We start from the raw sequence: 14,610 nt of genomic DNA on the forward strand, positions 1-14,610 counted from the left end.
ATGTTAGAGTAGAGAGCAGGGAGTTGGGCGTTACCTCCCCGGGTCAGAGATCTTCCAAAGCGGAGATCTGACCCACCGAGCATATGCAGAGATGGGTCCGCGGAGGCCTGGTTTGGGAGATTAAACTGTGCCTTGAAGTGTGGGATCGCGGCCCCAGTATTCTCCCTGTTCCTTGGCTTGTAGTTAAGTAACAGTTCTTCGGTCAAGAAAGAAGCTTGTGTTCTAGATGGAGAGACTGGCGACTGTCTGCGCTCCCTGGTCGAGGAAACAGAGGCGAGATGCTACCTGAAGGGGGTCCACCTTTACTCCTTCCAAACTGGACAGGCAGTGGCCCTACCGCTGTAACCAGTTCCTCCAAGGAGAGAGATTTAATGGTCGTGAGCAATAGCACGCGGTTCTCTTGTCCTTGGTGCCCTGGGTTGTGCACACACGGGGCTGGGCAGACGCTTGGGCTGAGCCTGCTCGGTCGCGCTGTGGCTCCCGAGGGCAGAAGAGCTGGGCATCCCAGGCACCTGCCGGGTGGCTGCTCCTCCACCCGCGCTCGGGCCGTCGGTCGGGGAGGCGGGGCCGGGGCGGCCGCGGGTGGAGGAGAGGAGTGTCGGGGTCGGAGCCGGCGGCGGGGGGCGGCGGGGCGGAGCCAGGGGCGGGGCGCGGGGAGGCCCCGCTGGATGCGGCGCGCGCGGGCCGGCGCGGAGCCGGGCTTGCCCCCGCGGCGCGGGCGCCGGGAGCCGCCTTTTCCGCTGGGTGTCACTCGGGGGTGGGGAGCATGGCCGGCTCAAAAGCGCCGCGAGGGGGCCCGGCCGCTGCCCTTCGGTGAGCGCTCGCCAGAGGACGGCAGAGGCCGGGCGGCTCGCAGCGCCGGGACGCGGCCGCCGCTCTGCCCGCTGCGCCTCGGCCTCCGGCGCGCGCTCGGGACCCGCGGCCGCCGGGGCGAGGACGGCGCGCGGCTGCTGCGGCCCCCAGCGCGGGCGGCGGGCGGCGGGGAGGCCGAGCCGGGCGGCCCCCCGCACGCCGGGACGATGCTGGAGAGCGGCGGCTGCAAGGCGCTGAAGGAGGGCGTGCTGGAGAAGCGCAGCGACGGGCTGCTGCAGCTCTGGAAGAAAAAGTGCTGCATCCTCACCGAGGAGGGGCTGCTGCTCATCCCTCCCAAGCAACTGCAACACCAGCAGCAGCAGCAGCAGCAGCCCGGGCAGGGGGCCACCGAGCCGTCCCTCCCCAGCGGGCCCGCCGTCGCCGGCCTCGAGCCCCCGGCCAAGCTGAAGGAATTGCACTTTTCCAACATGAAGACCGTCGACTGCGTGGAGCGCAAGGGCAAGTATATGTACTTCACCGTGGTGATGGCGGAGGGCAAGGAGATTGACTTTCGGTGCCCGCAGGACCAGGGCTGGAACGCCGAGATCACTTTGCAGATGGTGCAGTACAAGAATCGCCAGGCCATCCTGGCCGTCAAGTCCACGCGGCAGAAGCAGCAGCACCTGGTCCAGCAGCAGCCCCCGCAGCCACAGATCCAACCCCAGCCTCAGCCCCAGCCTCAGCCCCAGCCCCAGCCCCAGCCTCAGCCCCAGCCTCAGCCCCAGCTTCAACCCCAGCCTCAGCCCCAGCCCAAGCCTCAGCCTCAGCCTCAGCTGCTTCATCCGTACTCCCATCCTCATCCGCATCCGCACCCGCACCCGCATCCGCACCCACACCCGCACCCGCATCCCCACCCACACCCGCACGCTCATCCGCTTCAACTCCAGCATCCACACCCGCAACCGCTCTCGCTCCCGCACTCGCAGCCGCACGGACCCCGGCTTCTCCGCAGCACTTCCAACTCCGCCTGAAGGGGGCAGTGCCCGGGCCGACAGGTGAGGTCCCTGCCGCTCCGGGCCGGGGAGCGGTGGGTGGCAGGGAGTTGGGAGGAGTAGGAAGCCTGCTCGCGGTCAGCTGTTGGGTGGAAAGAGGAGGCATCGTCCCAAGTTTCCAGGGAGGTGGCAAGGGACCCAGGAAAGGCCGGGCCGAGATGGGAGGACGGGGTGGGGGCCTGAGCCCGGCTGGACCGGGGCCGCCTCCTCGCCAGCCCGCCCTGGCCGCCCTTCTCCACACACGTGACTGTGTGGGCCCCGGGTGCGTCCCCAAGTCTTTCTGAATCTGTCCTCCGGACTGACCCGAAGAGAACTGGGGTTTTGAGAGGTTGTGAGCCACCTGCTTCATTCGGTGTCATTTCTTTCCAGGTTTTGAGGACTTCAGGAAGTGGGACGAATACATTTTTATTGTCTTCACTCGAATCAAGTAGTTTGGACATCACCTGACAGATAACTTGTGATTTCCAGTTTTCTGCATAGTTTTCATCATGATGCAGGAATCAATTTTGAGTCAAGAAGACTTTATTTATGAACCTTGGAAAGGATCTTCTAATAGAGTGGACCTTCTAGAAGCGATGATGTACTGTAATTTTATTTTAATGTATTTTGATTTATGGTTATTTATTAGTTTTTTTTTAAATGCTTGTTCTAAGACATTTCTGAATGTAGGCCATTTTCCAAAAAGAGAAACTTTGTTTTCAAAAGCCTCTTCGCTAGTTAGTTCTAATCTTGGAAAAGATTAAAAAAGGCGGAGGAGGAAAGAACACTAAGAATCCATTCAATATTCCTAGGGCATTTTCAGAAGGTCTGATACTTTCATTGTTATGCCCGGTCATTGAAATTAAACTGTTATTACTTTTTTTTTGAAGTTTCTTCCGTAGACATATAGTATGTATAGAATAGAAGTTTTAAAAACTTAAAACCCCAGAATTGTGTAATTATGAAAATCTAATGCTCAAGCTAATGCTTTTCTAAAAGGAAATTGAGTAACAGTGATATCTGACTTCAAAATATTTAAAACAACCCAACTGATAGCAGGATGATCATGTCTTAAATATGTAGGAACTTACATCCACTGTGTGTGAAGGTTTAATAAGAGTCATTTGGGGGTAGCGGTATAATTCAGTGTAGAGTGCCAGGCCCTGCGTTTAATCTCCAGCTATGAGGAAAAAAATAACAGAACAAAGAAAACAGTCCTTTTGACTGTGCTTTATGAATATGAATTCATTAGATGTTTCAGTTGAAAAATGTAGGGAAAGGAAAGAGAAGCACTCAACTTGCTTAGGAATATTTGTGCCCCTGTTCAGACTAGAGTACCCTTCACCAAGAGCTTTGCACATTTGACTTGAACCACATTTCTGATCTTTTTACTTTGTTCTAGAAGCACACTTGAAGAATCTTGTAGTTTAAAGTACAGTTTGTAAATATATCAAAAGACTAGGAGTTGTAATTCTTTATTTTCATACGGAAAATGTCAATTAGAGAAACCAACATGTTTTACTCTTTACTGCTGCGAGAAATTTAAGAGTTATATGTTTTGTTTGATTAGCTAAACTCAGAAACCAAAAAGGGGAGAACTGCATAAACACTGCATTTTCAATAAGAAAACAACCCTAGTCTTGTTTTAGCAGCCACTTGTCCAGGAAGGAGTCCGAGGGGGATGGGGGAAGAGGATGTGCTTTTAAAGGTAGAACAAACCCTCTTCTGTGTTAAATCAAAAGGATGGTCAAAACCTACAAGGGCAGATGCTACTTAAGTTTAGAAAGAGCCATAGAAGATACCAAATCCTCTTGGGGCTGAAAGTCACTTCCTATCTGCATGGCTTTTACTAACGGGCCTCTGTTTTCTATTATCTTTCTCACAGTGTCTTGGTCAGTATTTTTCCAGCATGCAAATTGGAACGGTCAGTATTAGACCATTGCTAAGTTATATAGTATCAAGAAACGGAAATAAAGCTGCATGCCAGAGATGTAGTTATTCTCTTTCTGTTCAGAAAGGCATTTCAGTGCCATTTAAATGATGAAATTTTGAGGTGGTAAAAAATTGCAAGGGAAAATGAAAATCTGAGCAAATGACAAAACTTAAGTGGACTTCTAGTCCAGTTTAGGTTGCAGTTGTGAAAATAATGCTGCCATAATTTAAAGACATAATAAGTAGATATGACAGTTCAGAGAGCCAGGTTAAAAGATTTCTTAAATCCAGTTTGATCTGGCTTTCTTAGAACCACTGCTGTACTTTTTAGGGAAGGTCTCACAGTACTGTAGTTATTATGTAGATAATAATAACCCAAATGAATCCATAGCTCTGTCCAAAAGGAAGATTTTTTTCTTCTAAATTCTTAATGTTACAAAATAATAAAAAAATATATACCAAATAGTTTGGAAACTAAGATTGATGTAGATTTTTAAAGTGGCATTTGTATATTTTTAGCTTATATACAGAGCTAGATAATCTCATTGTTAGGGATGTCATTGCATCCTGTTGGGTCTAATTCTTTTCCTAGATAGCCATGGCTCTTGGTAGGATGGTCAGGATCGTGGTTTCTTGTCTTTCTGTAGCCCCCATTTTTTGATTTGCTGTGGCATTTATGTTGAATTGACCCTTTTTAGGGTTCTCTAGTCTGAACCCATAGTAACATTTAACTGAAATTTCATGGGTCCAATCCCCAGTACTACCAAAAAAAAAAAAAAAAAAAAAAAAAAAAATCAGAAATTAGAAAAAATAGGATGGTTCAAACATGCTGAAAATATTACTATTTAATGATTTTTCCAGACCATGCTCAACAGAACTACACAAAATGCAAAGCATATCATTTGATATCTCAGCAACTCTCTCCTACCTGTAAGAAAGTGATACAAATCACAGGAGGCACTGTGAAGCCTGACAAGTTGGCTTCATGGAGATGATAAAAAATACTTTCAACCCAAGGAAAAGAACAAAAGGGCAGGTCCAATTAAAAAAAAAAACATACACACACACCCTTTAAACAAACCCAAAATGTTAAAAAGTTGAAAAGGGCATGGCCCATCTGGAAGCTGAACTTTTGCCCTTGACCTTGTACTGGCACCCAGCTTTGTACACACTATTTGTTGGGACAAAGAACTGAAAGAAAAATATGTAGGACTCCTCAGCACCCAGGAGGTAGGTTTCTCTTGCCTCACTGAGAACTTTCTTTACTTGTTATTATTTTTCCTGGGAGCAACTAATTCTGGGGCTTGCTAAGCATCATGAAGCTCCTTCACGTTTTCTTAGCAGAAATCTGCTTAGATCTGCTTATGCCCTGTGGAAAATGTTGAGGAGGTCGGAGAATAAATGTCTACAAGGGACCCTTTCAAAATGATCATTTGTCTAATTGAAAAGCTAAGATTTTCTGATCATGGATGTACCAACCCAGCTTTATCATTTCACTTTACATAGTGGTTTGTTCCAAAAATGAGAAGAACTCTACACATTGCTTAAAGGTATTTTTCTTAACATGCAAACACTGTTAGGAAGTCTGGTTTAAGTTGAAAGGTCTGTTTTAATTCTATCCATTAGTAATGTTTTTTCAAGAGAAATACATTAACCTAAAGCAACCTAAGATGTTTTCATTGTGGTGAAATGTGTTGGATGGGTTTTTAGGAACCATTTTCTAAGTTCTTGACACAGTTTTGAAGGGTGACTTTCTGACTTGCATTATTGAATAGCCAATCTAGATTTATATAAGTCTGACATAATTATATGAGGGTGACAAAGTAATCTTTGACTTTTTGCTGTCAGGATATTTGCCAAATGGAATACAGATTCCAACTGAGCTCTCTTAGAAAGGGCACTCTGAGGGTTGAGGATGTAGCTTAGCAGTAGAGCACTCGCCTCAGACGTGCAAGGTGGGGCTTTCATCCCCGGCACCACAAAGGCAAAAGAAGGGCATTCGTGTCCAGTGAAGGATACAGACAGCCGCCTGCCTGGTTAGTAGATGCATCTGCTTACAAGTTGTGGAGACCTCCCCGGAGCTCTGAAGCCTGGCCTGCTGGCGATTGGCCGGACAGTGGAGAAGCAGGTTTTTTCTGTTACGTTTCACCATCAGCTTTCTGCTTCAAGTTTCAGAACATGCAAGCACCATTTTCTGGAAAGCAAGCGCCACCGTGTATGTACCAAATGTTTTACAAACCATCACATTTGTGAACTTAATAGTGTGATCAGAATTTGTGTAAATATGTCTCTTAAATGATTTTGGAGAGATGTGATTTATTTTTCATATTTTAAAAATGCATTCCATTTCAAATAAAGTATCTATTGAAACACCTGACCTGTGGACCTGTTAAAGGCCCTGTTCACCAGGCACATACAGTGTTTCTATGGGACAGGCCATTGTAAAGGCTATGATTCTTCTGGGAAGGAAAAGATCATTTTGAGGTTAGAAATTTATTTTAATTAATGGTAATTTTATTTATTTATTTATTTTTTGTGGTGGGATGAAACCCAGAGGCAGTCTACCTCCAAGCTACATCCCCAGCCCTATTTTTTTTTTTTTTTTTTTTTGTGGTGTGTATGTGTGTGTGTGTGTGTGTGTTTGGGGATGGAACCCAGGGGATTTGACCTCCGTGCTACACCCCCTGCCCTATTTTTTATTCTTTATTTTGAAACTGGGTCTCACTGAGTTGCAGAGGGCCTCACTAAGTAGCTGAGGCTGTCCGCAAACCGCGATCCTCTGGTTTCAGCCTCCCGAATGCTGGGATTACAAGTGTGCACCACCACGCCCGGTTCAAGCCCTATTTTTTATTTTTTGTTCTGAAACAAGGTCTCACTGAGTTGCCAGGGGCTTCACTAAGTAGGTGAGGTTGTCTGCGGACCATGATCCTCCTGTCTCAGTCTCCCAAATGCTGCGATTACAAGCATGCCCCACCGTGCCTGGTTAATGGTAAATTTTCTGAATATAGAAGTTCACTGCTCTTTTGGTGAAATAATTAGTTTTCAGGATGCTAAGGAATTTGAGTTAAATTTGTCATTCTGCCCCAGAGGATAGAAACAGTCCCTAGTGAATTAGCTTGAAGGCAATTTTCTCTTAGTCTTAGGTCTTTGGGGAGGTTAAAACTTTGCTGCTAAGAGAATAATCCTTCAAAAGGACATCTACTTATAAAGCATCCTGTTTTGTGTTGAAAGCAGAGAGGAACTTGTTCTATAAAAAATGATAACACTTTATTCTTACAATCTCCATTGGCATCTAAATGTTTTCAAATCTCAAAAGACCTTAAAGTAGGTACTTTGAAAGCAATTATTAAATCCTTTAGCATAGTCTTACATTAGAAGCTTTGTTATTCTTTTTGTTTTCAGAGAAGAACTAAAATCAGAAGGTAAATTATTTCTATTCAACTGTGTGAAATAAATATGTGTAAGGTGTTTTCAAATGGTTACTAAGGGCCAGGATTTGAGAGTCATAGTACATGGGTTCAAATCCTAATTCCACTACTTAATACTATATAGACCTTGAATTACTTAATTTCTTTCTCTCTGTAAGATGGAGTTAATAAAAATGTTCAAAGTTATTGAGGAAATTTAATAAGTTAATACATACAAAAATACTTAGAACAGTACTTGGCATTGCTATAAAAGAAAGGAAGCTCCCTGCATTTTAGGACAGATTTGGGAATTTAAACAGGTTTGGGAATTGTTATAGCCATATTGTACATGGCATTTTGAAGCTCTGAATTACCTTTTCTGGTGTATCAGCACTTGTTTGTTGTGATACTGGGGATTGAGTCCAGGGTCATGCATACTGAGCTATACCCACCAGCCCTTCTTATTTTTTTTATGTAAAAAATGAATCTTGCTAAGTTACCACACACAGCTGGCCTTGAACCTGTGATCCTCATGCCTCAGCTTTCCAAGTACTGGGATTATAGGCATGTACCACCTTCTAGGCTCAGTACTTGTTTTATTTATTTTATTTTATTTTATTTATTTTGCTACTGGGGATTGAACCCAGAGGCATTCTACCTCTGAGCAATATGCCAGGCCTATTTTATTTTTTATTTTGAAACAGTGTTTAAGTTGCTGAGGCTGGCCTTGAACCTGTGATCCTCCTGTCTCCGCCTTCCAAATACAGGGATTACAGGCCTGAGCCACCACAATTAACTCAGCATTCGTTTTTAAATGGTAAAAATGCTGTGGTGACAACTTTCTTGTATTTAATTTTGAAAAAGGAAGAAAGTAATTATGTATAGTGTGACCGTTCTAATGACTATTTTAATTTGATTGTTACTTTCCAGTTTTGGTCTGCTCATATATTTTAAGTTATTTGCAATTATATAGTCAAATCACTCATGTATGTAGCTGTGGTACTCTGCCCAGACTGGACTTGGGGACAGGGTGGACTGGCAGTGTTGGTGGGTATTGGGCTCTCACTCAGTGCTTTCCAGAATGACCTGCAGGGAACAGAATCTTGCTTGAGGACACACTCCCTCCTTGGGGAAGCTCACTTTGGGTTAGTGGCTTATGGGGAGTGAAACCAAGGCTAGGCCCTGTTATCTGAGTCAGCTCACTGTAAAGGGCCATCCCAGTACCAGAGCCCCCTTTAGAACTGGCTGAGGCTTCTTTCTACAGCAAGGTTTGCCGGGAGTTTATGCTCTCTTGGCCTACTCCTGCTTCCCTTGCTCTTGTATGGGTGAAGTTCTCAAGGAACTCTTGCAATTTGATCAGAGCGTCAGAGGCCCTTTCTCAGAGAATCCTGTTTGTGATCATGCCACCAGATTTCTCCATGAGGGCTGCTGGTATTGGAGGGGTGTATATGACATTTTGGCTAACCCTAGGCTTTAACCTAGGCTTACCCACTGAGTAGTGGTCTCAGTGTGGAGCAATTTCGTCCCCCAGAAGACACTAGAAATGTTTGAAGATATTTTTATTTTTCACAACTGGTGGGTAGACACCAAGCTACTGCTAATTATCCTACAATGAACCGAAGAGTCTACCACAACAAAGAATCATCCCATCCAAAATGTGAATTGTGCCAGGGTTGAGAAACCGTGCTTTAGAGTCAAACAGTCTTGTTCTCATTAGCTGAGTTCATTGGGGCCACTGATTTACTTCATTTTAGCCTCAGTTTTCACGTGTAAGACACAGACAATGATAGTATCAGTCTCGTGGGATTGTGAAACCAAAATTAGACAGTTTACATGAAGGGTCTGCCACAAAGTAAGCATTCAATAAATGATAGCTATCATTCTCATTATACTTCAAAGTCATAATTTTAATAACAACATACATTGAGTTGATGTAATATTTCATTCATTTGCCTATTGCCATCTAGTGAGTTTCTGTTATCAGTACTGATGCAAAAAAACATCTACAGGGATGTAGTTCTCATAAAGCATGTAGACTGGGGTTCTAGTTCTAACCACGCTTAGTGTCGTGGCATTAGGCAGTCACTTATTCTCTCTGAGCCTTCTTCATCTGCCATGTGTAAGTCGGAATAATAACCCTGCCCATGAGGGGGATTATGAACCTACTATGAAGTAGCAGTGAAATCTACATGAGTTCATGTCCCAGAGCCACCCTTGACCACTTCACTTATATTAAAGCATTACTATGTAAGCCAGCACAGTGTGGCACACACCTATACAGCACTGGGGAGCTGAGATAGGAGGATCCCAGGTTCCAGGGCAGCCTCAGCAACTTAGTGAGACCCTCAGCAAAATATAAAGGGCTAGGGGCGTGGCTTGAAGGTAGAATGCCCCTGGGTTTAATTCCCAGCATAAAACTAAAAAAGGCATTATGTAAATAAAAACACTATTATCTGGATACCATTTTAAGAGGAATGAACTATCATATATCTATATGCATATGTGTCTTCCAATTCAAGCAATTTGGTTTTAAGAAATAGGATGTTGAGCTGAGGCATGGTGGCACATGCTTGTAGTACTTGGAAGACTGAGACAGGAGGATTCCTGTTTCATGACCAGCCTCAGCAACATAGTGAGGCCTCTGCAACTTAGTGAGACTATTACACACACACACACACACACACACACGAATGCAGGTGTAGCTTAGAGGAAGAATGCCCCAGGTTTAATCCCTATTACCACAAAAGTAAATAGGCTGTTATTACAACTAAAAAAGTAGCATAAAATAATTCCTAGCTTTTTGTAGAACTGGAGACAAATATGTTTACATTAAAGTAGAAGGACTCATGTGAGTACAACATTGCAACTGTCCAGAATTATTGACCAGAAAACCTGAAAAATGAACTCATTGACTCTATCAGTCTATTTGGCAAAACATTCTCACTTCATTTGCTTCTTTCTCAAAGCCCTTGTTGGAAATCCTCACCAACCACACAGAAAGGCCATAGTCAAGTAGGTGTCAGGGTGTGAGTGTCCCGGAGCTCTGACCTTACTCACCTGCAAAGTGAACCTGGTTATCAAAGATGGCACTGGCGAGGGACCAGAGGTATTTGCAATGTAGATATTTGGGTTGGACAGCTGTGTAGGTACATCTCATTGGTTGAAGGGTTGACCAGGATCTGATTTCATCTTTGCTCTTTTCTGTTCTGTATTGTTTTGTTTTGCAGCACCGGAGATTGAACACAAAGGCATTCTACCTCTGAACTATACACCAGCCCATTTTTTAACTTTCTATTTAGTCTCCCAAGCACCAGAATTATAGGAGTGCACCACTGCACCTAGCTTTTAGAATCTGATTTTATTTTGAAGGGATTTTCATACCTGAGGACAGAAAAGTCCACTCTGTTACCCTGATATGCCATCTGGCTTAACTGCTTCTGAGATAGAGTAGACTCGAGATTGGCTTGCTCCCCACCTGGGCATTCACTTGACGCATGTAATGTTTAGTTAGACTCCGGAAGTGGAAACTTGAAAAAACAGTTCATGTGGTTATGTCGCATACACTCCAGCCCTTCCAAAGTCATTTACAGTAGAGAGAGCAAACACTCACTGCCGCCCTCTAAGACCAGACAGCCTTTGCTTCCCAAGCAACTGATAATGACTATTCAAGCATTGTGCAGAGAGAAACAGGAAATGACTCTGGAGGAGTTTCAAAGTTTTAATTATGTCACCCTCCTCCTCTGGTTTTCTCCTGAAGCAGATAGTTCATACAATTCAGTTCCTAATGAAGTTAATTAACAGTTCAGTTATTTTGCAAGGATTTTGAACTTTACCAGAGCGAATTCTAACCAGTAATGTGGCTTCTCTGCCAGAGCTGACTCATTGCCTCAGAAGAACAGAACTGGCGTGTGACTCATCACAGCCAAAGAAGCCACCCTTGTAACAGTGGCAGGGATAGTCTCTTTTTCTGCTTTTGTATTTAGTTGCTCAAGAAATGTTCATTCTACAAGTCTTCTCTGTGGTTGATAAACACTGCCTTTAATGATCCTTCCAAGTCACCTTAAATATGCATTTTGTGATATGTGTGTTCTTATTATTTTCCTCTTTTCTTGGCTCATGAAGGTGTGATGATCAGTTTTTTTGGTGTAGAACCTGTCATCTAAGGGTTTGAAGTAGTGCTAGGCAGAGCAGGCTTCCTTGGAGCTGTGAGCACCCTGCTTTGAGAGTTGTTCTGACCCTGCCTGAATACCTGGGAAAAAGCAGTGGCCTGTGGTGCTGCCAGGCCCCCTTTTCATTTCTTCTCCCAGAGTCTGAAAGTGGAAGGATTGGTTCATCTCATAGGGAGAACATTTTGGTGACTTACTCTTAGTTTCTACCAGCAAAGGAGATTTGTAAGATGAATATTAGTATATGAATTGCATTTTTGGCCATGAGAATGAATTTGATAAGGGCCATGAGTTACTGGCTTGGTATGGAATAATTGTAATTATTGCTAGAGGTTTAAATTTCCTCATGCCTCTAAAGAGTGCCACAGAGCCCCTGGAAGACCCAACTCTCAAGACTATCTCCATGGTTTGTGGGCCCTGTTTTGTATTTGCTTTCTATAAAATGTTAGGCAGCAATACCTTTCCTTTTCCTGCATAAATGGCGAGCTCTGAAATCAGAGCTGAAATCAAGCATTTTAGGAATTCAGAGTTCATCCATACCTCTCCATTTTACAGAAAGTGAAGCCAGGAGTTGTCAGTTATTCCAGTTATCTGCCCAAGTCAAAGTCAGAGATAGGATAGAACCTGAACCCAGCTGCTTGGATTCTTGTCCTGCTACTATGTAAGGCTTGGAAGACAATTTTTATCTTCAAGGTGTACTCAAGATGTGTTATGTATTCAAGATGACTATTCTTGTAAATAATCACATGAAGCTTTTAGACACCAATCTTCTCAGTATCTAGATAAGAATATTCATCATATTTTTCTCCTAAAGTATAATTTTCTAAATTATATAAAATCTTCTTAAAGGTATTTTATACCTATTGAAAGCAAACTGTTAAATTCTACAGTTTTTTTTTAAAAGAAAACCATAATTCCCCTTTCTCTCTCTCTCTTTCTTTCTTTCTTTCTTTCTTTCTTTCTTTCTTTCTTTCTTTCCTTCTTTCTTCTTTAATATTGGAGATTGAACCCAGGGGTGCTCTACCTCCAAGCTGCACTTCCAGACCTTTTTATTTATTATTATTTTTATTATTTTCTTGAGTATTAGGTATTAGGGATTGAACCCAGAGGAATTCTACCTTTAACTGCACCCCAACCTAATATTATTTCTTATTTGGAAACAGGATCTCACTAGGTTGATGTGTCTCATTACTTGCTGAGGTTGTCCTTGAAACTGCAATTCTCCTGTCTCAGCCTCCAAAATATGGGGATTATAGGTGTGTACCACCATGCCTGGCTCATTATCTTTGATTTTGAAACAGGGTCTCACTAAGTTGCTGAGGTTGGCCTGGAACCTTCAAATCTTCCTGTCTCAGCTTCCCAAGTACTGGGATTACAGGTATGCACCACAGACCAGCTGTATCCTTTTCAAATATAACCCATGTAGTTTAATAGAAATAGGAAGTAAGGAGGCAGATCCATAAAAGAATCAAGAAATGTGTTTTGAAATGGACATATTTTAAAATATGATTGTTATAATATATATATTTTTTTAAAAAATTCACTAAGTTGCAGCAGGTGTGTTAGCACATGCTTGTAATCCCAGTACTCCTGAGACAGGAGGATCTGGGTTCATGGCCAGCTTCAGCTACTTAGTGAGGCTCTCTTCAACTTAGTGAGACCCTATTTCAAAATAAGAATAACATCACTGGCAATCAGAGAGCTGCAAATCAAAACTACCCTGAGATTTCACCTAACTCCAACTAGAATCGCAATCATTCAAAACACAAACAACAGATGCTGGCGAGGATGTGGAGAAGTGGGAACTCTAAGACATTGTTGGTGGGATTGCAAATTAGTGCAACCACTTTGAAAAACAGTATGGAGGATCCTCAGAAGAATGGGAACAAATCTACCATTTGATCCAGCAATACCACTTCTGGGTATCTACCCAAAAGATAGGAAACCAAACTACTAAACTAATGCATGTGTATCTATGTTCATAGCTGCACAATTCACCATAGCCAAACTATGGAACCAGCCAAGATGTCCATCAATAGATGAATGGATTACAAAACTGTGGGATATGTACACAATGGAATTTTACTCAGCCATCAAAAAAAAAAAAAAACTCAATTACATCATTTTCAGGGAAATGGATGGAACTGGAGGACATTATGCTAAGTGAGATTAGTCAGTCACAAAAAATAAGAAATCAGATACTTTCCCTAATATGTGAGAGTTAGGGAGAAATGGATCATAGGAGGAACTCTAGATGAAAAAGGAAATCCTATGGAGGAGCAAACAAGACAACCTAAAGGAGGAGAAAGGAGGGGGGAAGAGGAAAATCTCTAAAACATACAATGTACTCAAATATATCTAAATCAACCACTAAGCCAAGCAAGGGAGGGAGGGACGGGGAGGGAATGGGGTGGGAATTGGGTAGAGGTTAAATCAGTGATGTGTACATGTCTGTACACACAAGTTTTTTTTTATCCCAATATGATGTATGAATACAATGCACCAATAAAAATAAAAAAAAAAGAATAAAAAAAATCAGGCTGGGGGTGTAGCTCGGAGGTAGAATGCCCCTGGATTCAATCCCTGCACCACCACCCCCCCAAAAAAAAATTCACTAGACATATGTTTGTAATCCTAGTACTTGGAATGCTGAGACAGGAGGATTGCAGGTTCGAGGACAGCCTCAGCAAATAGTTAAGACTGATCAGCCTAGGGAGACCCTATTTCAAAATAAAAATAAAATAGGGCTGAGGGTAAGCCTCAGAGATAGAATGCCCTGGAACTTAATCTTCAGTAACACACACAAAAAAGTGTGGTGGCATACACTTGTAATTCTAGCATTTGATAGGCTGAGATAGGAGAATCGCAAGTTCGAGGACAGCGTCAGCTACTTAGTGAGTCCCTCTGCAATTTAGTGAGACCCTGTTTCAAAATAAATAATTAAAAAAAAAATAGAGCTGGGGATGCAGCTCCAAGGTAAAATGCCCCTGGGTTCCATCCCTAATACCAATAAAAATAAAATAAAATAAAATAAAAGTAGCTGAGTTAAAAAGCCATTTGCAATTTATTTTATCTTAGGATCCTTAAGCGATTCATGGAATGTTTCCAGTGTAGATAGTCAGTCACTCCTGAGGTCTTAAAATTATCTGTGGAGCTGAAAAAAGTTGAGGTGATTTGAATGCTTATAGAGTTCCTTGAGAAGGTAGCGGACCAGCCTTTCAGCCTCTTTGCTTAGGTGTCAGGGGAAGCATTCCCTTGAAAATCTGTTACTTTTGATGAAAG

At 43.2% G+C, this 14,610-nt stretch overlaps 1 protein-coding gene across 1 annotated transcript; it reads left to right on the forward strand.

The window, feature by feature from the left end:
• Window positions 1-668: 668 nt before the first annotated feature.
• Window positions 669-1,823, forward strand: PHLDA1 (pleckstrin homology like domain family A member 1; the record flags this gene model as incomplete). Its single annotated transcript, XM_080706672.1, has 1 exon — window positions 669-1,823. The coding sequence occupies one exon, from the start codon at window positions 669-671 to the stop codon at window positions 1,821-1,823; it is 1,155 nt and encodes a 384-aa protein (XP_080562798.1).
• Window positions 1,824-14,610: the final 12,787 nt, after the last annotated feature.

This window comes from Muscardinus avellanarius, assembly GCF_963383645.1.
Source record: "Muscardinus avellanarius genome assembly, chromosome: 11".
Classification (NCBI taxonomy): Eukaryota; Metazoa; Chordata; class Mammalia; order Rodentia; family Gliridae; genus Muscardinus; species Muscardinus avellanarius.